The 27,537-nt window shown below is 45.3% G+C and overlaps 2 protein-coding genes across 2 annotated transcripts in view; one reads left to right on the top strand and one right to left on the bottom strand.

Annotated features, from left to right (window-relative positions):
- Nucleotides 1-27,537, bottom strand: part of rab10 (RAB10, member RAS oncogene family) — a 58,278-nt gene that overhangs the window by 13,678 nt on the left and 17,063 nt on the right. Inside the window, exons 2-4 of the mRNA XM_083638755.1 lie at nt 14,728-14,788; nt 10,905-11,043; nt 701-790 (exon numbers count right to left, since the gene is read on the bottom strand). Coding sequence (XP_083494881.1) covers nt 701-790; nt 10,905-11,043; nt 14,728-14,788 — 290 coding nt within the window. The remainder of the gene's footprint in view (nt 1-700; nt 791-10,904; nt 11,044-14,727; nt 14,789-27,537) is intronic.
- Nucleotides 3,412-6,195, top strand: LOC310778355 (piggyBac transposable element-derived protein 4-like). The gene is made up of 5 exons (XM_083638753.1): nt 3,412-3,901; nt 4,483-4,672; nt 4,774-4,842; nt 4,970-5,396; nt 5,514-6,195. The coding sequence occupies exons 1-5, from the start codon at nt 3,453-3,455 to the stop codon at nt 6,068-6,070; spliced, it is 1,692 nt and encodes a 563-aa protein (XP_083494879.1). The 5' UTR covers nt 3,412-3,452; the 3' UTR covers nt 6,071-6,195.

Genomic DNA, 27,537 nt, shown 5'->3' with positions numbered 1-27,537 from the left:
GACTTGATTGGCGGGCCGGATTCGGTCCGCGGGCCGCCAATTGAATAGCCCTGTTCTACAGGGAGGCACTGCTTTCTACTGGATGTTTATTTGAATGCATATCAAGAAGCTAGCAAACTAGTTTGACTCAAATCACCTACGTCATTTTAAATCCATCCTACATGCATTATCCATTTAACAAACACCCTGTATTCTTTATGTATAGTAATGTCAGCTCACATCTTTCCTATCGGTCTGTATTGTCCCGCAGCTATTAAGCGTGTTTATTTTAACTTTTAATTTTGTATCTGCACAGGATTGCCCAGGACCCTTTTGTATATGCAATTAAAATTCAATAGCTTTTAAGAGCTTTTTTAAGACTTTTTCAATGTATTTTAAGACCTCAACACCACCTTATTCACATCAGCGATAAGTTTCATCACGATAGCATATTCGATAGATTCTTTGGACAATGAGATATTTGCTGATATCACAACGTCTGCCACGATAAAATATCGATTCAAGTCAGGGGAGTGCGATCGATATGAGATCATATCCTCATTTAACAGCATCAGCACAATAGCTACAAAATGTAATACCTCTCAAATGGCGATTTTTAAGGGCCTTCATTTTCCTTCAATTGATTTATCAACTTTTAATACTTTTCAAGAGCCCGCGGATACCCTGTTATATAGCTGCAGTGGACTGCACCATCTCTCACCTGCTCCCCCTTGGCTTTTGGTACGACCCTCTTGTCCTCCATGTCACACTTGTTGCCTAGCAGCATCCTCTCAACGTCCTCATTCGCATGCTGTAAAAAAAAGGTGTGTGGGGGGGGAGGGGCATAGTGGATTATTAGATGAGTCTTCTGTAGCTTCATCTGTGCTCTGCTGGAAAACATCACAGACCAAGAAGGTAGAGTGAATATCCTAAACCTCGTGTTCAGTCTATGAATTCAGTATCACGTTTTTGCATCAGTGTTGGACATCAATAATAATCACAAATATAAGAAAATTATACATTCAATTTATGGAGCGCCTTTCTAGAAACTCAAAAGATGTTTTACAATACAGGGGATAAAATAAGTGTTGCTATTGCCATAATCTATTGTAGAAGTGATGAAGTATCTCGTAAAACAAAAACTTTCAATATCGATATTGGCCCCAAAAATCAGTCAGGCCGTAATTTCTAGTAAATTAAAATGGAAAACACAAAACTTTTGGAAAAATAAAATGGAATTTGAAAAAAATATAAATCATATGTCCCTAAAATGGGTGGATGGGCCAAGTAGTGGGACACACAGACCATCTGTTATAGATAATGTGTCTTTGACTGCCATCATTCTGCAATCTTAAGCCAGTTTGGAGAGCTGTGGCTGACTCACTGCATGCTGTGTTGATTAGGCTGCATTCCTTTGGCCTTCTGACCTTATGACACTGTGCACACACTGACATCTCATATAGTCACTGATTTCATGATTTTTATTTATTTATTTGTAAAGGGACAGATACAGAACACAACATTTGCCAACATCTGATGACACGTATAATGGCATTTCTAGCCAAGGCTAATTTGCAATTTATTTTTACACAGCCAAAATATTAATTTCTACACATTCTCCATAGAATATGTCACCAGATATGTTTTCAAAAGCTATTTTGCATACGGTATTATATAGAATCTGGTACTCTGTGAGAGGGCAAACTATCCAGGCAGCAGAGATGGAAAAGTGTATTTGTGCCAATATGATCTGCTCATATTCAGCCACATGCTTCAGAGCTCATTGGACGGTGCTTCACAGAGCAGATGGACAATGAGCTGAAGCAGACTGTGAAAGCAACCAAAGAGCTTTTGAAGGCAAAGAAGTGGAAAGTTCTGCAATGACCAAGTCAACCACCTGACCTGAATCAGACTGAGCATGACCAAGTCAACCACCTGACCTGAATCAGACTGAGCATGACCAAGTCAATCACCTGACCTGAATCAGACTGAGCATGACCAAGTCAAACACCTGACCTGAATCAGACTGAGCATGACCAAGTCAACCACCTGACCTGAATCAGACTGAGCATGACCAAGTCAACCACCTGACCTGAATCAGACTGAGCATGACCAAGTCAATCACCTGACCTGAATCAGACTGAGCATGACCAAGTCAATCACCTGACCTGAATCAGACTGAGCATGACCAAGTCAACCACCTGACCTGAATCAGACTGAGCATGACCAAGTCAACCACCTGACCTGAATCAGACTGAGCATGACCAAGTCAACCACCTGACCTGAATCAGACTGAGCATTAGGGATGGGTACCGAACTCGGTACTTTTACAGGCACCGACCGAAATACGTCAGTACTGCCCCGTACCAGTTCACATAAAAACGAACGGTACCTAATTTCGGTACTTGAACGCATCTGAGTAATAGAAAGAGAGTGGGTAAAATAGAAATTCCGACGGAACCTTAAGGCAACACGCGAGAGCACGTTACGTCAGTACGTCACTCTACCTGAAACATCAACAAACACGACCAGCCGAAAATGTGACTACACTTTACCAAGATAGACTCAGACAACACTGGGCAACATTTGTGATGTGAATTGCAAAGCTGGCCAGGGAAACACCTCAAACTTGAGGGAGCATGGTCAAACACAAGATATATTTAGCTAAATGCTGAAGACTGTAACGTCTTAGATAGGCTGAGGGTGAATGAAGCAGATACCGCACCGCATGCTAACGTTAGCAGCACCTCCTCAGCTGTAACGTTGAGAGAGGCATCGACTTCTACAACATCAGGTAACGTTATTTAATTAGCTAGCGTTAGCTGGATAAGTTGTTTCACAGCCGTTGTGGTTGTTAGATAACGGGGCTTTTCACTGTCTTCACAACGACTGCAAACGTTACTACGTTAAACGTTAAACGCTAACGTTACTCTTGCTGCAGTAATTGTCAAGGGTTCAACAGAACGTATTTCCTCAGCCTGTATAGTAGCTATCAACATGAAATAAAAAGCATTTGAGAGCTTAAACCCGTGGCTTTTTATTTGGAAGGGTTACATTTGCCATAATCTTTATTAACCCATTTCAGACGGGATGACGTTCGCGTCATTCTCCCTTTAAAGACGGGATGCCGTTCGCGTCAATATACCTTTGAAGACGGGATGACGTCTACGTCAATTTGTAGTTTAGCTGTAGTTTTTCGCCTATTTCCGGTCTCTAGGCAAATGAAATCATTCAGAAAACACACGTGGGGTCTCGCAATGCATTCTGGGATTGTTTTGGGAAGGAAAAGTTTTTTTTTTCTTCACTTTGAGCGGATCTGTAGAGCGATGGAGGAAGAAAATAATATTAGCGAAGGAAGCGATTTTGAAGACGCGGAATATTCCGAACATTCCACCGTTGATGAAGAGTTAAATGATGACCCAGTTACAGACCCCGATTGGCAGCCCTTGGACAGAGATCAGTGGGTCAGAACTATGTTTCAGGATGACGATGACGATGAGTCTGACGAAGATGACCAATTCGAAGGCTTCCATGGAAACTGGGTAACGGAGCAGCGCTATTACCGTCCTGTGCCGGTCAAAGCGTTCAAAAGGGTGCCCGGGGTGAAAAGCGGTGTTGGCTTACAAGCCGATTCCACACCTCTATTTTCTTTCGAGAAAATTTACACGGAGGAAATGTGGGACCGTCTTGTCACGGAGACGAACCGATATGCCGACCAGAGACGCACAATTCCCCCAGCCAAAAAAGCAGCCAAGTGGACCCCGGTAACAGTGAAAGAAATGAAAACATTCATTGGGCTGTGTCTCGCCATGGGGATAATGAAACTTCCCGTCCGAAGAGAGTACTGGCGGCTATCCAAAAACATCTTCAAAACCAACTTCGGCCAGAATATGTCCCGGGACCGATTTGACGCCATTTGGAGGTAGGCTAAGAACAATAATATTATCCTTGTTATTATAACCATTGCGTGATATAGATGCGCCCCATTGAATAGGATGCGCTATATAAATAATAGTAGTTTGATAGATAAAATGTAACATTAGTACCATTGTTATGATGCCCTAAGGGAAATGAAATATATTGCAAATGTATTAGAGGTGTAGTGGGAGTATTGCCATTGTAGCGAGCTTATACACTGGGGTAAGAAACCCCTGCTGGGCTCGGCTGCTACACCTATTGTGTGTGGGCAAACACCTAGTAGGCCTATTGTTATTCAATTGTCAGGAATGTGGAGAGAATGCGCTTCACTCTTTGCACCAAGACAGACACTGCACTTAGACAGACCCTGTAACCCTCAAGTGTAACTAACCTATATAATGATATAGCCTACAATTTTTCATTTCATCCAAGATGTGTCTACTTGTATATAATATACAATACAATATACAATATTGTATACAATATACAAGACATTATATTGTTTATAATATATTGTAATATGTGTCTAATTACCCCCCCTCCCCTACCCCCCCTCTTCCATCCTCCCCTCTCTCACCTCTTCAGATACCTTCACCTCCAAGATAACAACGCACGAGGCGACCCAGCTGATAAGCTCTGGAAACTGCGCTGGTACCTGGACTTCCTGAACCAGCGCTTCCAGGACCTCTATGAGGTCAACGGCACAGTCAGCATTGACGAATCAATGATCAAGTTCAAAGGCAGGCTTGGCTTCCGGCAATACCTGCCAATGAAGGTACTGCTGATTGATTGATCAAATTGTCTCACCTCTATTTTGCCTATGTAACCTGCATCTTTTGGTAATGTGTGAAATAAACATTCATTCATTCATTCCAGCCAACCAAATGGGGCGTGAAGGTTTGGGTGATGGCGGAGAGCTCAACAGGCTACGTTCCGCACTTCAAAGTAAGGAAAAAAATCAGCACACCAAGAATATGCAAATATGTATTCTGTAATGTGTTGTTATTTGAGTGGCCTTTCAAGCACCCAAGGCCCTTCCTCAGACTTGTGTTTCTTCTTGCAAACTCCCCAGGTGTACACAGGACGTGAAGCGGCGCCGCAGACGGGCCTGGCACAGCGCGTGGTGCTGGACCTCGCCAAGCCATACAATGGCACCTTCCTGTCCATTTATATGGACAACTTCTACACCAGTGTAGAACTCCTCCAGGAGATGAACGGCCTTTTCCTGTACGGCTGTGGCACCCTTCGGGCCAATAGGAAGGGGCTGCCGAAGGACCACAGCCTGACAAAGAGGGCTGCGCTGGGGAAGCACGAGTTCCGGGTGGCACAGCAGGATGACCTCACCTTCTGCGTGTGGCAAGACACAAAGACGGTGATGGTCTTGTCCAATCACCATGACCCCAGCGCAACAGGGACTGTAAGGCGGAGGAGAGATGAGACCCACCGGGCTGATGTGGTAGTGCCCGCTTGCCTGGCGGACTACCAGAGCCACATGAAAGGTTTGTTTTACAGATTTATGTTTTATAAACAAAAATTAAAATACTGTAAGCTTATATTCACTGAGGTCATTTGAGTGAAAATGTACGTATGTAAACAGAGTTCCATGTGTGTTCCAGGTGTGGATCTCCTCGACCAGATGATTGGATACTATGGTTTCGATCATCGGTCGAAGAAATGGTGGCGGCGTGTGTTCTTCTGGGGCCTGTCTGTGTCGTGCTACAACGCCTACGTTGCAGCCAGGTCTGTTGGAGGAAGGCACAAACATTACAAGGACTGGCTGGAGACCTTGCTGGAGGAGCTCATCACACCGGTGACAAGGAGGGCCCCTCCTGTGATCCCTCCTCCTTCTCCTCCTCCTCCTCTGTCCCCAGCTTCCAGACCAGCCTCTCCATTTGGCTCTCCTTCCACTCCAGAGAGCAGGGGAGCCTCCCCAGCACCAAGCACATCGAGCAGGGCAGCCTCCCCAGCACCCAGCACGTCAGGAGAAGCCACAGGTCCCCCAATGCACGACTTCGGGAAGGTGTTTGAGAAGCGGAAGCTCTGCAGGGAGTGCCAGTTGTTGCTGGACAAAAAAGATGTAGTAGGCAGTGGGCTAACTGTGTATGGCTGCATACAGTGTGACCTGCCTGTCCACATTGAGTGTTTTGGAAAACACTACAGACATTTTTTGTAAGTGTTTGCTAAACACTAGCTGACACTTTAGACACTTGCCCCTTTGATGGTAAATGGACTGCATTTTTTTTTATGGTTGCAAGGGGACACAAGGGGGCAGTGTGGAGCACATTTTTGATTTTATTTGAGTGGTTTGGAGTGATTTGTTGCTTGTTTTTTCATACGTTTTTTAGTTTTTTAAAATTTTTCTGTGTTTACAGCAATATTTGACAATGCTATTGAATTGTCATACCAATAAACACCTTTTACAAGGAAAGCCACATGTGTCAGCTCTCAAATGCCTTTTAAAGTGTGTTTTTATCTTCTACAGAGGCTGAGATATCACTATTTTAGTAGGCGTTGACATTTCTATGAAAAGTTCAGGATTTGGGGGTCTATTATCAAATCGGACTTAGGTTTTAGAGGCTATTTTTTAGGCGAAAATAGGCTGAAATGGGTTAACATTTCTTAACACGTTGAGTGCCAATGACGAGATATCTCGGCTTACAGAATCCAACCGTTGAGTGCCAAAGACGAGATATCTCGGCTTAGAAAAAAAAAAAAAAAAAATTGACGGTGGGACATCGATCAACCCCTTTTACGTCTCCTATACCAGAATTGGAGGTATTGAATGTGTATAATCTATTTTACCGACCCACTGAGTGGCGACATGTCTCTCCACAGTAGAAAGAGGCGACCAAAAACTGGAGGGAAAAGCGAGAGGAAGCCGTTCTCATACTGTAAAATTGATGGCGAAAACGCTTTCACTTTCGCGCTGATGCACAGCGGTGGCAACGGTGGGGGGTTGCAAGAATAGATTGGATGCACACTTTGAAACACGCAGCATAAATATGACCAGAATCGCAAAAGCTTCATCAAAGCTCTCAACCAAAACTCCAAGAAGCGAGCGAGTCCATCCCTACTTCCTCAAAGAGCGGCCGCGCAGACAGGCACAGGACAGCAGCAGCAAAGCAGTGAGACTGGTGACAAGCTTGTGACACGGCCGCTGCAGCCAAGAAGAACGCCCACGGAGGGAGGATTTGGAAGCAGAGGGGTGTTTCCTGCTGTTATGGAGGAAATTACTGTTCAAAACTATTGTTTAGATGTCTGACGTCTTACTGATGCCAAAAATGAATGGTTAAAGTGACTGTTCTATCGAATTTCACAAAAAGCCATTTATCTCTGAATAATTTTTCTGACGCTGAAACCATGCTGTATTCAACTGCTAATGCTTACATAACTACTAACTTTACAAACTAACTCTTTTAGACAGAGAAAGCACACATTCTATTAGTCCTTTTGAGATATTGTGTGTTCACAAAATCTTAGCAGAAAAGAATCCTCGGGTCTTGAAAGATGAGCCAGAATCCTCAAAAAAAACCTCTGGCAGAACCTACCTACAGTAAACAAAAAACGTCTGGCAGTGAATGTGTTAAAATGCATTAGAATATTTTTATTTTTATTTTTTGGGGTTAAAGATAAAAACAATTTAATGAACATTAGGGCAAATATAATCCGAAAAGCCAAAGGGTTAAGCTCTCAAATGCTTTTTATTTTATGTTTCTATGTGCTACAGAGCCTGAGATATGAAGGCTTTAGTGAATACCGACCGCTCTCTCTGAGAAGTTTGGATTTTTTATTTTTTTTACAACTGTAATTTTTTTTGTTATTATAGCGTGTAAAGTACCGAAAATGGTACCGTTTTGGGTACAGTACCGAATTCCAGGTACCGGTATCGTACCGGTATCGGTTCAAATGTGAACGGTACCCATCCCTACTGAGCATGACCAAGTCAATCACCTGACCTGAATCAGACTGAGCATGACCAAGTCAACCACCTGACCTGAATCAGACTGAGCATGACCAAGTCAACCACCTGACCTGAATCAGACTGAGCATGACCAAGTCAACCACCTGACCTGAATCAGACTGAGCATGACCAAGTCAATCACCTGACCTGAATCAGACTGAGCATGACCAAGTCAACCACCTGACCTGAATCAGACTGAGCATGACCAAGTCAACCACCTGACCTGAATCAGACTGAGCATGACCAAGTCAACCACCTGACCTGAATCAGACTGAGCATGACCAAGTCAACCACCTGACCTGAATCAGACTGAGCATGACCAAGTCAACCACCTGACCTGAATCAGACTGAGCATGCATTTCACTTGCTGAAGACAAAACTGAAGGGAAAATGCCCAAAGAACAAGCAGGAACTGAAGACAGTTGCAGTGGAGGCCTGGCAGAGCATCAACAGGGATGAAACCCAGCATCTGGTGATCTCTACAGGTTCCAGACTTCAGGCTGTCAGTGACTGCAAAGGATTTGCAACCAAGTATTAAAAGTGACAATTTGATTTATGATTATGTTTGTCCAATTACTTTTGGTCCCTGTAAATGTAATTTTGGTCCCTGTGAATGTAATCTAAGTCCTACTCGGCAGGTTTTTTGCTGGATCTCCTTCACACTTAACAGGTGTATTACTGGGGAATCAAGGACGTGCGACGACTAATCAACTAATCGCTATCTTAAGTTCGACTATTAGCCGACTAAGAAAATCTCGAGGGCAGCCTTAGTAAATACCCTCAAATTAAAGCTGGACATCTTCAGTTAAAGCAAGCACATCTTGGTTATTTCATTTCAAGTCCATTGTGGTGGTGTGTACAGAGCCAAAATGATGAAGATTGTGTCCAATGTCCAAATATATATAATATATGGACCTAACTGTAGGCATAAGAGGTAGAACTCAGGCGATCGATACACTCAAGTTGTTCTGAGTAAAGAGTCAAAAATGAGATACGTGAACCTGGAGCGCTTTGTGTTCACATTGCACAGGTGAAGAGAACCACAACGTGGACTTGGAAGTGAACAGAACTCGGACCACCTCCCGCCCAGCAGAACAGGTTTCAATCCACTTCATAATGTCAGGAGGTAAGTAAATCATGTGTATGTACACACTTAGCTGCCTGCACTACAGAGGTAAGTAAATCATGTGTATGTACACACTTAGCTGCCTGCACTACAGAGAGGACAATCTCTCAATGTTTGACTGCTGCCAGTGACTGAACTCCAGCACCACCTTAAAGAGAAGCAACAGAGCCCTGCTACAACACTGACGCATGCTTAACGTATAGCCATATATCTACAATGGGCCAGATGCAAATGGACGTCTGGTTCATCTGATGGAGTTCAGTCAGACTCCTGTTCCACAGCTCACTGCACACAGATGGATCAGCTAGCTAGTTCACTACGCTGGCTGTTCCACAGCTCACTGCACACAGATGGATCAGCTAGCTAGTTCACTACGCTGGCTGTTCCACAGCTCACTGCACACAGATGGATCAGCTAGCTAGTTCTCTACGCTGGCTGTTCCACAGCTCACTGCACACAGATGGATCAGCTAGCTAGTTCACTACGCTGGCTGCATTCCCTGAAAAGCAGCTGTCACTGAGCCAAAGATTTGACAAAGGAAGATCTATATCTCAAACAATAGCAAATACAAAAGTAGTGTGAGGATTGTTAAAAGTTAGAAGCTGCCTCAGATTTAGACACTGATGCCATGCCACAATGATAAGTGATTGGGGACAGTGTTTGATTTGAATGATTAACATCATTAGTGACATCATCAGTGATGTCATATGTAACAGCGGGATCATTAGCCAGTCATTATCTCCATTGTTCAGGCAACAAGGTTTTGTTTCGCGTTACCCAGCACACTTGGTTTGGCACTGTAGCAATGCAGGAGAGTCTGGCCCATCTTACTCTCACTCTGGTATAGCAACAAACAAAAAGCTCTGTTATCTTTACAACCTTCCACCAAAAGTACCAAGCAGTCTTTGGCTGGTTGCCAGCTTGCGTTGTTGTTGTTGTTGTTGTTGTTGTTTCACAGTGGCGGAGGCATTTGACAGCAACACACAGGGAGCTGAAAGGGATTCCCATTGGCTCCGACTGAAATGGTCAGAGCCAATGGCAGAGCTTGCACGGAGCGGCCATTTTACCTCAACAAAATAAATATCATAATCACATCAATAAGAGCTACAGTGTGATACAGCGCATATTATGTAAGAGGGCTCGAACTGCAACGTTAGTTAAACATGTCCAGTAATACATGATTACATAAGTGTAACCCAGGTTATATTTTCTAAAGCTACCATATTTACTGATGTCCCCTAAAAGCCTCACAGCGTCCTTGCGGGAGTGTTAGAAATCTCTCTGTACTGTTGATGTCTAGCGTGATGACGGAGACCCTGGGAAACGAGTTTGAAATGAGGAAAGCTGCTGTTCAAAACAGGGCATGCCAAACTGGACAGTTAGTTTTAGAAGCCACACTACAGGGCATCCACAGCACTGGCCTTTTCACCTCAGTATATCTCCTGCCCTGACATGAGCATTTGGGGTTTGTATGCCCCTAAAGATGCACATTAGCCTATTTTTATTTATATTATATATATCATTTATATTATATATATTATATAATTTATATAATATATATAATATTAATAATTTATAATATATATAATATATGAGTCTATCCCACATCACCCATTTTGTGTCTAAAAGATAAAACCGGTGCAAGCAGGACATTGATTAGAGCGCGGCACTGGGACGCCTAAATGGAATGGAAGTTGGAAACCCTCATTAGTGTTCTGCTTTACTTCCTGCCTTTTAGACACAAGATGGCTGAGCTGGGTGGCATGTGAACTAGGCTGATGGTGGTCTATTAATGCAACCCAGACTAATGAAATCAAACCAAAATCCTTAAAGTTCCTTTACTGACGAGGTGTGTGTGTGCGCGTGTGTGTGTGTGTGTGTGTGTGTGTGTGTGTGTGTGTGTGTGTGTGTGTGTCTCACCTCGTCGATGTTACGCAGCCATTTGCTGATGTTCTCAAAGCTCTTGGCGTTGGTTATGTCGTAGACCAGCATGATGCCCATGGCTCCTCTGTAGTAGGAGGTGGTGATGGTGTGGAACCGTTCCTGGCCTGCTGTGTCCCTGCACACACACACACACACACACACAATAAGTAAGAGTTGTATTGTGTCGTTATGGCCGATAAGCGATATTTACTGATGTCTGTCGACACATGATCTGTATAAAAAACAGTTTCTATGATCATATTTTGTACATAATGGAAAGCACATTAACAATGTGAATTTGAAAAAATGAATGTCTTGCTTTATTTATTTATTTATTTCCAAAGCATTTGGAAGAGCCCATAAATCATAGATTTACTGCACCGTTTCCTCAATATGAAGATTTTGGCCGATACCGAATAACCGATATTAACATTGCTGTTATTTTGCTCATCGGACCGATACCGATATATATAAAAAAAAATACTAACATCAGCCGAAGCCAATATGATTGATGATATATGTTGCATCACTAAGAACAATATGAGCAAAGAGATTGATACAGTAGAGCTGTGGATCAATAACTATGACTCAATGATTAGCCTACATTCACTGCTGACATTTCCCTGCAAATCACATGAGATTTCATTCAGTGCTGACATTTCTCTGCAAATCACACGAGATTTCATTCAGTGCTGACATTTCTCTGCAAATCACATGAGATTTCATTCAGTGCTGACATTTCTCTGCAAATCACACGAGATTTCATTCAGTGCTGACATTTCCCTGCAAATCACACGAGATTTCAGCTACAGATGCTATTAAAAAGAAGGCTTGTTCTCAAGCCAAAACTGCAAAGTAGTAAAAGTGTAGTATTTTGTGATATATTCCCTCTTCACACAAGACGTTTCTCTCTCTGCTCTAGTCAGCTAGGTGACGCCTCTCTGTTTTGGGACAATGTGACTTAAATATTGATGCTAATTACAGGCCACACCATAAACAACATCACCTGTCAATGCTATTGCCAGATCAGATTACTAAATGCCCATTTAACCAAATCCTCTGTCCTACCCTGAGATGTTTCTGCTCTGAGGACCAGAAAGAAAATGTCTTCACAAGTAGTTTGTTTTCTGGTAATTGCACTACACTTGTGAAGCCTTGTGAACTTATTGATTGGTTGATTGATTGATTGATCCTTCATATAACCAGGTGAGTCCCACTGAGATGGAAATCTCTTTTTCAAGGGAGCCCCGGGGGGTAACTAGTCAAGCCTTCTGAACCTTGCAAGTCAGGTTAAACCACAGACGTGAAGATGAGACCACCTCAGGTTAACCATGTCTCTCACACGTCTGCACTAGAATACTGTACATCTCAATCACAGCATCTGCCTGCCTGTGTGGGAAAAGCCTGCCTACATCCATCAGTGCTGCTGGAGAGAAGATAAACACTAAACAGAGCAGCAGGCTCACATCAGCAGGAGGGTGTTTGCTCTAGCCAATCAGTGACCCGCCTTGTAGTTGACATCATAACCGGCCAATCAGGAACGCTGCTGTCAAAACAGTAATGGCTGCCTCCGTGGCTGTCCGCCTCGAGCAGTAAGTTTAAACAGACATAAAGTGCAGTTATTGCAGAAATAGACTCAATAACAACAATAAACAATTTGGTTCGTCTCCTCTGCCTGCTGTGTCTGAACTTCAGAGTGCTCCTCCTAAACACACTAGGGCATTCACCGACTAGTCGACTAGTAAAACCACTAGTCGACACTGTGCATAGTAGTCGACTAGTCGTCCATTCTTGGTTTTCCCTGTTTCCATAGTGCAGCAGTACAGCAGATATTCCACTGGGGGGCGCTGTGGGTGTGTTGACTGCCAAAGTAGCAGAACTGGGATACTAGAGGAAGAATTGAGCATTACTTTGTTGTGAGCAGTTTCATGTAGGAACTATTTTCTTTTGCAGTCTCATGTAGGAACTAGCTAGCAGCTAGCGGCTGTAGCTCAGTCAAAAGAAAATAGTTCCTCCATGAAACTGCTCATAACAAGGTCTGTGGATTATCTTGAGTAACAGGGTCATGATTTCTGGAAAGAGACATTTGCTGTTGAGTTTATCAAATGTATTTCTTTGGCACTTTGAGCACCACAAGCCGAGTGCCATCCAGTTCCATTGGATTGGAGAGAAGGCAGAAACTCTGCGGCCGATATCTCCAAAACTCAGGCAACTAACACAAAACGATATAGATGGATAAATACAGGTGAGAGGGAATATATGTATTTTGTATTTTAGGGTGAGCTGTCCCTTTAAAGTTTGGGTGGTTTGGGAAGGAGCAGTTGGTTTCACGACACCGCACGTGTGAAACAACACCGGAATGAGAACATGAGTTCAGAGGGAGAAGGGACCAGTATGGCGGAATATTGGATTTTTCAAGTCTGACCAAAAGCAGAACACCGTTATCTGTAAACATTACAAAAAATTCAACGTGAGTTTCAATTCATGTTAACGTAAATTGACAGCGTGTTATATATGAATAGAAGAAAATATATGAATTCCAAATCAAGCTAAAATGATAATCCTGTGATGACTAATTGCTGGTATATCAGATTTCTGGGCTTAGAGGAGGTGTGTCTAGCAGACGATATCTCATGACTTCATTGCATTATAAAAATGACTTAACAATGGACACATGAGAGGATTCCCTCTTTCTTATCACCTTCTCATATTAAGTCAATGTATTGTTCAGTCCTGTACACAGGGAGTGGGCATACAGTAACCTAGCCTATGTAAAAAGCCACACCTCCAAACAGTCTGTTAACTCACCAGATCTGTAGTTTGATCTTCTACCTCCAGTCTGTTAACTCACCAGATCTGTAGTTTGATCTTCTACCTCCAAACAGTCTGTTAACTCACCAGATCTGTAGTTTGATCTTCTACCTCCAAACAGTCTGTTAACTCACCAGATCTGTAGTTTGATCTTCTACCTCCAGTCTGTTAACTCACCAGATCTGTAGTTTGATCTTCTACCTCCAAACAGTCTGTTAACTCACCAGATCTGTAGTTTGATCTTCTACCTCCAAACAGTCTGTTAACTCACCAGATCTGTAGTTTGATCTTCTACCTCCAGTCTGTTAACTCACCAGATCTGTAGTTTGATCTTCTACCTCCAAACAGTCTGTTAACTCACCAGATCTGTAGCTTGATCTTCTACCTCCAAACAGTCTGTTAACTCACCAGATCTGTAGTTTGATCTTCTACCTCCAGTCTGTTAACTCACCAGATCTGTAGTTTGATATTCTACCTCCAAACAGTCTGTTAACTCACCAGATCTGTAGTTTGATCTTCTACCTCCAAATAGTCTGTTAACTCACCAGATCTGTAGTTTGATCTTCTACCTCCAATGTTAACTCACCATATCTGTAGTTTGATCTTCTACCTCCAAACAGTCCGTTAACTCACCAGATCTGTAGTTTGATCTTCTACCTCCAAACAGTCTGTTAACTCACCAGATCTGTAGTTTGATCTTCTACCCCCAAACAGTCTGTTAACTCACCAGATCTGTAGTTTGATCTTCTACCTCCAAACAGTCTGTTAACTCACCAGATCTGTAGTTTGATCTTCTACCTCCAAATAGTCTGTTAACTCACCAGATCTGTAGTTTGATCTTCTACCTCCAAACAGTCTGTTAACTCACCAGATCTGTAGTTTGATCTTCTACCTCCAAACAGTCTATTAACTCACCAGATCTGTAGTTTGACCTTCTACCTCCAAACAGTCTGTTAACTCCCGAGATCTGTAGTTTGACCTTCTACCTCCAAACAGTCTGTTAACTCACCAGATCTGTAGTTTGATCTTCTTTCCCTGTAGTTCAACGGTTTTGATCTTGAAGTCTATTCCTGCAAAACAAAAAGCATCAAGCAGATATCAGTATAGGCAACATCTGTCAGAATAGATGTACTTTTTGCAGAAGGTGAGACTGAACTTGAGAGAGAGAGAGAGACAGAGAGACAGAGACAGAGACAGAGAGAGAGAGAGAGACACGGAGAGAGAAAGAGCCAATAAACAAATATAAAGCCTTGCTGACAGAAGGATTGATACATTACAAAGTGACAGAAACAGAGAGATGAAGAGAGAGAGACAGAGAGAGAGAGAAATGGAGAGATGAAGAGAGAGACAGTAGTATGTCTTGTATAGTCTTGTAGTATGTTTGATATACCGTAGTAAGTTTTCTAATTAATGTTTAGCTCTTCATGTCTAAATGCTTGCTTTGGCAACATGTACAGTGTTACGTCATGCTAATAAAGCCATTTGAATTGAATTGAATTGACAGAGAGAGACAGAGAGAGAAATGGAGAGATGAAGACAGAGAGACAGAGAGAGACAGAGAGAAATGGAGAGATGAAGACAGAGGATCAGAAACTCATTGAAAGACACTTAGGCCATGTTCACATTACAGACAAATCCAATTTGCTGCGAAACTCATTAATCAATAATCATCATTATCTTGATTGGTTTCCCAAATCTGATTTGGGAGTGTGTCCACACTGCCACAAATCTGATTTGGGCAAGTGTTCAAGTCGGATCTGTGTCCAGACCTCCATATGTGGTTTGGGACAAGTGACACAAATCAGACTTGGAGCGTCCAGACTCATAAAACCAATCTGGATAGTATTAATTAATACACAGGACAAGATGTTACTATCCCTTGTGCCAAAATCCGAGGAAAAACACATTTAGAAGCCCAATCCAGAATAAAACAAGCTAACAGGCTAACAAACTAATAAACAAGACACAAATCACCAGTTACCTACCCTAGCCAACAGCAGTATGAAGCATGTCATTGGGGTTTTCAAGTGGGCACCTTCCTTCACCGACGTTTCGTTAAGTTAGGCCCACGACACCTCAAGAAGGCTTAACGGTGTAATCCAGCGTCCTGGAAACACCCCCCTCCATGCTACCACCGCACAACTGCATATTACCTCACTATCTAAGCCTAGCTATCCAGGTCGGTTCGGTATGACATTCCTGACTACACCACCACTGTCAATGATTCAGCCCTGTTGATGCGGACCGTTAATCATGACCAACAACAAACAATCCCTAACTACACCACCACTGTCAATGATTCAGCCCTGTTGATGCGGACCGTTAATCATGACCAACAACAAACAATCCCTAACTACACCACCACCGTCAATGATTCAGCCCTGTTGATGCGGACCGTTAATCATGACCAACAACAAACAATCAATCTGACCTTAGCGAGCTCCCCAGCTAGCATGTTTCCTCCTTATCCACAGCCATTCACTTGCTCGTTCTGCTGCCTGAGACATGTTGCTAACCGCAAGTTTCAGGCTCCGTCCCCGAATGCCCAACTCAGTTAGTAAGGCAATAACGGACTTTGCCACAAAACCACGGCAGCCCACCTCTACAGGCCGCACTCGAGCCCTCCAACCTCGCTGCTCTGCCTCTGCTGCCATTTCAGCATACCTAGCTTTCTTGCGCTCATAAGCCTCCTCAACTCGATCTTCCCACGGGACTGTGAGTTCGATAAAATAAACTCTCTTCTCTACCTCAGACCACAGTAACAAGTCCGGACGTAGCCGGGTGCTAACTATATATGCTGGGATGACTAGCTGTTCATTCAAGTCAACCCTCATTTCCCAGGCTCCACCTACACTTAGCTGCCCTAACTTGTGCCTGACCTTAATTGGTCTAATCTTTTCTCCCTCACGTACAAATTTGATCTGTCTAGTCTCTTTGCTAGCAACTAGAGAATTTACTTCTAGCCGCTTTTCCTCAACTGCAGCTGCCAAACATTTCAACACCTGGTTGTGACGCCAGGTGTATCGCCCCTGGGAGAGACTGACCTTACACCCTGACAGTATATGCCTCAATGTACATACACTAGAACACAACGGGCAGGCACCATCCTCGCCCAACCACTGATTTAAGTTCTGGGGAGATGGCAGCACATCATAAGTAGCCCCTAGAATAAATCTAATTCTGCTGGCCTCCATGCTCCACAACTCTCTCCACTTCAACTTTCTCTTCTCTACACTCTCCCAGTTCACCCACTGTCCTTGCTTTGCCTGCGACACTGCCTTAGTACATCTTACTGCCTCCTCTTGCCTATGTACTTCTTCAACTACCATCTTCCTCTTTTCTATTACTGATGCCTTGTTCCACACAGGTTTCCCTATGCACAACCCTAAGCCTCCACGCCCATGCTGCACCTGACCTATGATATCCCTGTGTCTAAGAGCTGACTGTGCTTGCTGTACTGCCTCCTTTGGGTTCCACTTCCTCCCTGTTTTAACTGTGGGCGCTACACTCCTAACCACTGGATCCTTTGACTGAGTCAGAGTCATTTCCAGTCTAACCTTAGCACACTTGAACTCCTCTGTCAGGCTAGATAATGGCAATTCCAATATGCCTTTCCCATATAAGGCTACACTGCTTAGGCAGCGTGGGACTCCGAGCCATTTTCTAATGAATGAGTTAATCATCCTTTCTAGCTTTTCTACCTTTGAAAGGGGAACCTCATACACTGTCAGTGGCCACATCAACCGAGGCAACAATCCAAACTGCAAACACCACAACTTTAACTTTCCTGGGAGCCCTGATTTGTCTATACTTGAAATACCTTGAATCATTTCCTGCCTCACCTCCTCAAACTGTCCCTTATCACTGAGACTTGCATCATACCATCTTCCCAAACTCTTGACTGGTTTCTCTAACACTGTAGGCACCACCTCATCATTTATAACAAACTTCTTACCTACTACCCTCCCTTTAATGATTGAAATACTCCTGGACTTACTTGGCTTCACTTTCATTCTAGCCCACTGCAGATTACTATTTAACTTATCCAACAATCTGCTAGTACATGGAGCGGTTGACGTCATAGTCGTCATGTCATCCATGTATGCCCTAATTGGAGGGAGCCGCAGCCCTCCCTGCAGCCTTTCTCCACCCACTACCCATTTTGAAGCCCTAATAATGATCTCCATTGCCATGGTAAAAGCTAATGGGGAAATTGTACACCCTGCCATAATGCCTATCTCCAGCTGCTGCCAAGCTGTAGTGTACTCTGCTGTGGTAAAGCAGAGTTGAATATCTAAGAAGTAGGCTTTAACTAAGCTCTTTATACTACCTGGCACTCTAAAGAAATCAAAGGCCTCCCATAACAGACTATGCGGCACTGACCCGAAAGCATTAGCCAGGTCCAAGAATACTACATGCAGGTCTCTCTTCTCACGCCTAGCTGACTGGATTTGGTGCCAGATCATGCTGGTGTGCTCTAAGCACCCGGAGAAGCCGGGAATTCCAGCCTTTTGCACCGAAGTATCTATTAGCCTATTCTTTTCTAGATAACTAGACAGCCTCTGTGCCACAACACTAAAGAAAACCTTCCCTTCAACATTAAGTAGACTGATAGGTCTAAACTGACTTATCTCTAACGAGTCCCTTTCTTTAGGAATGAAGATTCCCCCTGCTCTACGCCACGCCTTAGGAATAACCTGTTTCTTCCAGACTACCTTCATCAGCTTCCATAGAAACTGCAACACATCTGGAGCACTCTTATACAGCCGGTAGGGGACTCCATTAGGACCCGGGGCTGAAGAGGCCCTTGCACGTCTCACTACTTCTTGAACTTCTTTCCACCTTGGTGGGCTATCAATAGGTCATTAAAGTTCACAAATCAGATTTGGCCTCCTAGTCTGAACATGGCCTTAGAGGGGAACATGTAAAGTGAGTAGGGACTAGGGATGCAAAGATCACTTCCGATCCGATTCCGATATTTTTCCGATACCATAGCTATTTTTTCTTGAATATACAGTACAGACACAAATTTGGCCAATTGAAGAAAATAGGAAAGAAAAATACAACTTGAAAAAAGCAGACAAAATGAAGGAAATATACAAGGCAAAGAAGGATCATTATTAATTAAATCTGAACTATTTAGGCATTGCTGCTTTAGAGAAGGACCCTCTGCCTGTAGCTGGCTCCTGCTAAGAGACATAATTAGTATTTGGTAATTAATTATCTCATAACATTAGCTACCTGGTTCATAAACAATAACAATTAGGTCATTAGATATTTCCATTTCCACTCAAATGTATTAAATAAGATTTCAACCATCGTTTCAACAAACCAACAATTAAACACCCCTGCCACTTTGAACACTTGGTCGGATCCTCCGGAAACCCCCTCCAGAAACTACCAAGTGGGACGCATCTGGGGACTTCCGGTTTTGGAACGGCTCGTCTATCTAGAGCACACCGCATTACAGAGAGACGAGGATGTACCGTTTCACATGCAGACAGGTTACAAACAATTCATCCGTGAAAAGTAATAAATATACATTTAATTGCCGAGATATGTCTCGTCTTTTTATTTTCACTGAAATGTTTTGTGTAAATGAATACAACCTGTTGCTATGTATGATTAACTCCATAACACTATCATCTGATGCAACATCAGAGAGGGGGAGAGAGAGATGCAGCGATAATAACACGGCAACACGGACAACTTCTCAGTAATCACTTTAGCCTTCGTGTCATTATAAGTTGCTGTCTTGCTTTTTGGTGTTTCAAGAGTAAATATCTCCACTCCTCGGACATGTTGAGTTACAGCAGCCTGCTGTAGGCTAGCATGCTGCAAACTGGAATGGAATTTCTGAAGCGGAGGCATGTCTTATGTTACGTTGGGGGCTCAGCGTGAGCCATGCTGGATCGGCACACACGGCACGTGGATCGGCAATATCCGATCCGTGAATTACGTCAGTATCGGCACCCGATACCGATATTGGATCGGGCCCATCCCTAAAAGTGAGCGACAAGTGTTTCCATCTAAGAGACAATAACATCTCTTCCTGATTCTGCAGTGTCAGACCAGACCCTCAGCCTATCAGCAGACAGCTCAGTGTCAGGACCAGACCCCTCAGCCTATCAGCAGACAGCTCAGTGTCAGGACCAGACCCCTCAGCCTATCAGCAGACAGCTCAGTGTCAGGACCAGACCCCTCAGCCTATCAGCAGACAGCTCAGTGTCAGGACCAGACCCCTCAGCCTATCAGCAGACAGCTCAGTGTCAGGACCAGACCCTCAGCCTATCAGCAGACAGCTCAGTGTCAGGACCAGACCCTCAGCCTATCAGCAGACAGCTCAGTGTCAGGACCAGACCCCTCAGCCTATCAGCAGACAGCTCAGTGTCAGGACCAGACCCCTCAGCCTATCAGCAGACAGCTCAGTGTCAGGACCAGACCCTCAGCCTATCAGCAGACAGCTCAGTGTCAGGACCAGACCCCTCAGCCTATCAGCAGACAGCTCAGTGTCAGGACCAGACCCCCTTAGCCTATCAGCAGACAGCTCAGTGTCAGGACCAGACCCCTCAGCCTATCAGCAGACAGCTCAGTGTCAGTACCAGACCCCTCAGCCTATCAGCAGACAGCTCAGTGTCAGGACCAGACCCCTCAGCCTATCAGCAGCAGACAGCTCAGTGTCAGGACCAGACCCTCAGCCTATCAGCAGACAGCTCAGTGTCAGGACCAGACCCCTCAGCCTATCAGCAGCAGACAGCTCAGTGTCAGGACCAGACCCTCAGCCTATCAGCAGACAGCTCAGTGTCAGGACCAGACCCTCAGCCTATCAGCAGCAGACAGCTCAGTGTCAGGACCAGACCCTCAGCCTATCAGCAGACAGCTCAGTGTCAGGACCAGACCCTCAGCCTATCAGCAGATAGCTCAGTGTCAGGACCAGACCCTCAGCCTATCAGCAGACAGCTCAGTGTCAGGACCAGACCCTCAGCCTATCAGACCAAATGGTCATATGATCAGTAAATTGTGATGCTGGGCATCCGGGTAGTGCAGCAGTAGATTTTCTGCCTAGCAACACGAGGCTCACAGGTTCAAGCCACCGTGTTACCTCCGACTTGGCCGGGCATCCATACAGGCACAATTGGCCGTGTCTGCGGGTGGGAAGTGGGATTGAGGGTATGTCTCCTAGTCGCTGCACTAGCGCCTCCTCTGGTTGATCGGGGCGCATGTTCGGGGGTGGAGGGTGGTTTTTTTTTTTGGGGGGGGGGGGGGTGTGACCGGAGGGGATAACGTGATCCTCCAACACGCTACGTCTTCCTGGTGAAACTCCTCACCCATGTGTCACAGCCAGGAAGCATTGTGCTACTAGGCTACAACTGACCCCAGATCTGCAGAAGGGGTTGGAGCATCGACTGCGACAGCAGGGGGTTATTGGCCAAGTACAGTTGGGAAGAAAATTGGAAAAATAAAAAATACATATATATATTATAATAATAATCATACTAATAATCATACTCATAATCATAATAATTATAATAATAATAATCATAATAATAAAATAATAATAATATAATAAAATAAATTGTGATGCTGAGCAAGTGCGGGATCTCCCTTTCTCAAGACCAAGGCTGAACTTGAAAGCACTTGGGTCCTAAAAGTGTATCACTTGGAGACTTTGTGGTTTTAAACCAGAAAGATGACAAACCAGTACAGATTCTGTGTCAAGTCTGCCCTCAGGTTGTAACTGTAGCTGTAATAACGTAGCACTTATTTTAACTTAGCTAATAAGAGCAGAGCAGTGAGAGTACAGCTGCTATATTGAGAAACACTGAAAAACCTGAAACAATCAATATCAATAATCATGAGCAGAGCATTTGGCAAAAGAATGGTGATCATCATACGTTGGGCCAATTAAAAGAGATGATTCATTCCATGTGGTTTTCCTGCCAAATAGCGAGTGCAGCTCGCAGCAGGTCTGCTCAGAACTTGTAGAGAGCAAGTCCAAGAAACAGCTGTGCTCTAGGTGGGGCAGAGCTACATAATGAACACACTGGCTGCCAAAGTCTGACTCACTAAACACTATAGACACACCCCAGAGGGAGGGAGGGAGGGGGAGGGAGAGAGAGAGAGAGAGGGAGGGAGGGAGAGAGAGAGGGAAGGAGGGAGGGAGAGAGAGGGAGGAGAGAGAGGGAGAGAGGGAGAGAGAGGGAAGGAGGGAGGGAGAGAGAGGGAGGGAGAGAAAGAGAGGGAGGGAGAGGGAGGGAGGGACAGAGAGGGAGGGGGAGAGAGAGAGGGAGAGAGAGAGAGGGAGGGGGAGGGAGAGGGAGGGAGGGAGAAAGAGGGAGGGAGAGAGAGAGAGAGAGGGAGGGAGAGAGAGAGAGGGAGGGAGAAAGAGAGGGAGGGAGAGAAAGAGAGGGAGGGAGAGGGAGGGAGGGACAGAGAGGGAGGGGGAGGGAGAGAGGGAAGGACAGAGACTCAAAAGGGAGACAGAGGGAGGGAGGGGGAGAGAGGGAGAGGGAGGGAGAGGGAGGGAGAGAGAGAGAGCCAGGGAAAGGGAGGGGGAGAGAGGGAGGGAGGGAGAGAGAGAGAGAGGAATGGAGGGAGAGGGAGAGAGGGAGGGAGAGAGGGAAGGACAGAGACTCAAAAGGGAGACAGAGGGAGGGAGGGGGAGAGAGGGAGAGGGAGGGAGAGAGGGAGAGGGAGGGAGAGAGAGAGAGAGAGCCAGGGAAAGGGAGGGGGAGAGAGGGAGGAAGGGAGAGAGAGGGAGAGAGAGGGAGGGAGAGAGAGAGGGAGGGATGGAGGGAGAGGGAGAGAGGGAGGGAGAGAGAGAGAGAAAGGGAGGGGGAGAGAGGGAGGGAGAGGGAAGGAGGGAGGGAGAGGGAGGGGGAGGGAGGGGGAGAGAGGGGGAGAGAGGGAGAAAGAGAGGGAGGGAGAGAAAGAGAGGGAGAGGGAGGGAGGGACAGAGACTCAAAAGGGAGACAGAGGGAGGGAGGGGGAGAGAGGGAGAGGGAGGGAGAGGGAGGGAGAGAGAGAGAGCCAGGGAAAGGGAGGGGGAGAGAGGGAGAGGGAGGGAGAGAGAGAGGGAGAGGGAGAGAGGGAGGGAGAGAGAGAGCGAGAGAAAGGGAGGGGGAGAGAGGGAGGGAGAGGGAAGGAGGGAGGGAGAGGGAGGGGGAGAGAGGGAGAGAGAGAGAGAGGGAGGGAGAGGGAAGGAGAGAGGGAAGGACAGAGACTCAAAAGGGAGACAGAGGGAGGGAGGGGGAGAGAGGGAGAGGGAGGGAGAGGGAGGGAGAGGGAGAGAGCCAGGGAAAGGGAGGGGGAGAGAGGGAGAGGGAGGGAGAGAGAGAGGGAGAGGGAGAGAGGGAGGGAGAGAGAGAGCGAGAGAAAGGGAGGGGGAGAGGACTCCGAGCCATTTTCTAATGAATGAGTTAATCATCCTTTCTAGCTTTTCTACCTTTGAAAGGGGAACCTCATACACTGTCAGTGGCCACATCAACCGAGGCAACAATCCAAACTGCAAACACCACAACTTTAACTTTCCTGGGAGCCCTGATTTGTCTATACTTGAAATACCTTGAATCATTTCCTGCCTCACCTCCTCAAACTGTCCCTTATCACTGAGACTTGCATCATACCATCTTCCCAAACTCTTGACTGGTTTCTCTAACACTGTAGGCACCACCTCATCATTTATAACAAACTTCTTACCTACTACCCTCCCTTTAATGATTGAAATACTCCTGGACTTACTTGGCTTCACTTTCATTCTAGCCCACTGCAGATTACTATTTAACTTATCCAACAATCTGCTAGTACATGGAGCGGTTGACGTCATAGTCGTCATGTCATCCATGTATGCCCTAATTGGAGGGAGCCGCAGCCCTCCCTGCAGCCTTTCTCCACCCACTACCCATTTTGAAGCCCTAATAATGATCTCCATTGCCATGGTAAAAGCTAATGGGGAAATTGTACACCCTGCCATAATGCCTATCTCCAGCTGCTGCCAAGCTGTAGTGTACTCTGCTGTGGTAAAGCAGAGTTGAATATCTAAGAAGTAGGCTTTAACTAAGCTCTTTATACTACCTGGCACTCTAAAGAAATCAAAGGCCTCCCATAACAGACTATGCGGCACTGACCCGAAAGCATTAGCCAGGTCCAAGAATACTACATGCAGGTCTCTCTTCTCACGCCTAGCTGACTGGATTTGGTGCCAGATCATGCTGGTGTGCTCTAAGCACCCGGAGAAGCCGGGAATTCCAGCCTTTTGCACCGAAGTATCTATTAGCCTATTCTTTTCTAGATAACTAGACAGCCTCTGTGCCACAACACTAAAGAAAACCTTCCCTTCAACATTAAGTAGACTGATAGGTCTAAACTGACTTATCTCTAACGAGTCCCTTTCTTTAGGAATGAAGATTCCCCCTGCTCTACGCCACGCCTTAGGAATAACCTGTTTCTTCCAGACTACCTTCATCAGCTTCCATAGAAACTGCAACACATCTGGAGCACTCTTATACAGCCGGTAGGGGACTCCATTAGGACCCGGGGCTGAAGAGGCCCTTGCACGTCTCACTACTTCTTGAACTTCTTTCCACCTTGGTGGGCTATCAATAGGTCATTAAAGTTCACAAATCAGATTTGGCCTCCTAGTCTGAACATGGCCTTAGAGGGGAACATGTAAAGTGAGTAGGGACTAGGGATGCAAAGATCACTTCCGATCCGATTCCGATATTTTTCCGATACCATAGCTATTTTTTCTTGAATATACAGTACAGACACAAATTTGGCCAATTGAAGAAAATAGGAAAGAAAAATACAACTTGAAAAAAGCAGACAAAATGAAGGAAATATACAAGGCAAAGAAGGATCATTATTAATTAAATCTGAACTATTTAGGCATTGCTGCTTTAGAGAAGGACCCTCTGCCTGTAGCTGGCTCCTGCTAAGAGACATAATTAGTATTTGGTAATTAATTATCTCATAACATTAGCTACCTGGTTCATAAACAATAACAATTAGGTCATTAGATATTTCCATTTCCACTCAAATGTATTAAATAAGATTTCAACCATCGTTTCAACAAACCAACAATTAAACACCCCTGCCACTTTGAACACTTGGTCGGATCCTCCGGAAACCCCCTCCAGAAACTACCAAGTGGGACGCATCTGGGGACTTCCGGTTTTGGAACGGCTCGTCTATCTAGAGCACACCGCATTACAGAGAGACGAGGATGTACCGTTTCACATGCAGACAGGTTACAAACAATTCATCCGTGAAAAGTAATAAATATACATTTAATTGCCGAGATATGTCTCGTCTTTTTATTTTCACTGAAATGTTTTGTGTAAATGAATACAACCTGTTGCTATGTATGATTAACTCCATAACACTATCATCTGATGCAACATCAGAGAGGGGGAGAGAGAGATGCAGCGATAATAACACGGCAACACGGACAACTTCTCAGTAATCACTTTAGCCTTCGTGTCATTATAAGTTGCTGTCTTGCTTTTTGGTGTTTCAAGAGTAAATATCTCCACTCCTCGGACATGTTGAGTTACAGCAGCCTGCTGTAGGCTAGCATGCTGCAAACTGGAATGGAATTTCTGAAGCGGAGGCATGTCTTATGTTACGTTGGGGGCTCAGCGTGAGCCATGCTGGATCGGCACACACGGCACGTGGATCGGCAATATCCGATCCGTGAATTACGTCAGTATCGGCACCCGATACCGATATTGGATCGGGCCCATCCCTAAAAGTGAGCGACAAGTGTTTCCATCTAAGAGACAATAACATCTCTTCCTGATTCTGCAGTGTCAGACCAGACCCTCAGCCTATCAGCAGACAGCTCAGTGTCAGGACCAGACCCCTCAGCCTATCAGCAGACAGCTCAGTGTCAGGACCAGACCCCTCAGCCTATCAGCAGACAGCTCAGTGTCAGGACCAGACCCCTCAGCCTATCAGCAGACAGCTCAGTGTCAGGACCAGACCCCTCAGCCTATCAGCAGACAGCTCAGTGTCAGGACCAGACCCTCAGCCTATCAGCAGACAGCTCAGTGTCAGGACCAGACCCTCAGCCTATCAGCAGACAGCTCAGTGTCAGGACCAGACCCCTCAGCCTATCAGCAGACAGCTCAGTGTCAGGACCAGACCCCTCAGCCTATCAGCAGACAGCTCAGTGTCAGGACCAGACCCTCAGCCTATCAGCAGACAGCTCAGTGTCAGGACCAGACCCCTCAGCCTATCAGCAGACAGCTCAGTGTCAGGACCAGACCCCCTTAGCCTATCAGCAGACAGCTCAGTGTCAGGACCAGACCCCTCAGCCTATCAGCAGACAGCTCAGTGTCAGTACCAGACCCCTCAGCCTATCAGCAGACAGCTCAGTGTCAGGACCAGACCCCTCAGCCTATCAGCAGCAGACAGCTCAGTGTCAGGACCAGACCCTCAGCCTATCAGCAGACAGCTCAGTGTCAGGACCAGACCCCTCAGCCTATCAGCAGCAGACAGCTCAGTGTCAGGACCAGACCCTCAGCCTATCAGCAGACAGCTCAGTGTCAGGACCAGACCCTCAGCCTATCAGCAGCAGACAGCTCAGTGTCAGGACCAGACCCTCAGCCTATCAGCAGACAGCTCAGTGTCAGGACCAGACCCTCAGCCTATCAGCAGATAGCTCAGTGTCAGGACCAGACCCTCAGCCTATCAGCAGACAGCTCAGTGTCAGGACCAGACCCTCAGCCTATCAGACCAAATGGTCATATGATCAGTAAATTGTGATGCTGGGCATCCGGGTAGTGCAGCAGTAGATTTTCTGCCTAGCAACACGAGGCTCACAGGTTCAAGCCACCGTGTTACCTCCGACTTGGCCGGGCATCCATACAGGCACAATTGGCCGTGTCTGCGGGTGGGAAGTGGGATTGAGGGTATGTCTCCTAGTCGCTGCACTAGCGCCTCCTCTGGTTGATCGGGGCGCATGTTCGGGGGTGGAGGGTGGTTTTTTTTTTTGGGGGGGGGGGGGGTGTGACCGGAGGGGATAACGTGATCCTCCAACACGCTACGTCTTCCTGGTGAAACTCCTCACCCATGTGTCACAGCCAGGAAGCATTGTGCTACTAGGCTACAACTGACCCCAGATCTGCAGAAGGGGTTGGAGCATCGACTGCGACAGCAGGGGGTTATTGGCCAAGTACAGTTGGGAAGAAAATTGGAAAAATAAAAAATACATATATATATTATAATAATAATCATACTAATAATCATACTCATAATCATAATAATAATAATAATAATAATCATAATAATAAAATAATAATAATATAATAAAATAAATTGTGATGCTGAGCAAGTGCGGGATCTCCCTTTCTCAAGACCAAGGCTGAACTTGAAAGCACTTGGGTCCTAAAAGTGTATCACTTGGAGACTTTGTGGTTTTAAACCAGAAAGATGACAAACCAGTACAGATTCTGTGTCAAGTCTGCCCTCAGGTTGTAACTGTAGCTGTAATAACGTAGCACTTATTTTAACTTAGCTAATAAGAGCAGAGCAGTGAGAGTACAGCTGCTATATTGAGAAACACTGAAAAACCTGAAACAATCAATATCAATAATCATGAGCAGAGCATTTGGCAAAAGAATGGTGATCATCATACGTTGGGCCAATTAAAAGAGATGATTCATTCCATGTGGTTTTCCTGCCAAATAGCGAGTGCAGCTCGCAGCAGGTCTGCTCAGAACTTGTAGAGAGCAAGTCCAAGAAACAGCTGTGCTCTAGGTGGGGCAGAGCTACATAATGAACACACTGGCTGCCAAAGTCTGACTCACTAAACACT

The sequence above is a fragment of the Poromitra crassiceps genome, assembly GCF_964638095.1.
Source record: "Poromitra crassiceps genome assembly, chromosome: 6".
NCBI lineage: Eukaryota > Metazoa > Chordata > Actinopteri > Beryciformes > Melamphaidae > Poromitra > Poromitra crassiceps.
The sequence above is the reverse complement of the archived record's forward strand: the minus strand, read 5'-3'. Positions and strand labels throughout refer to the sequence as shown.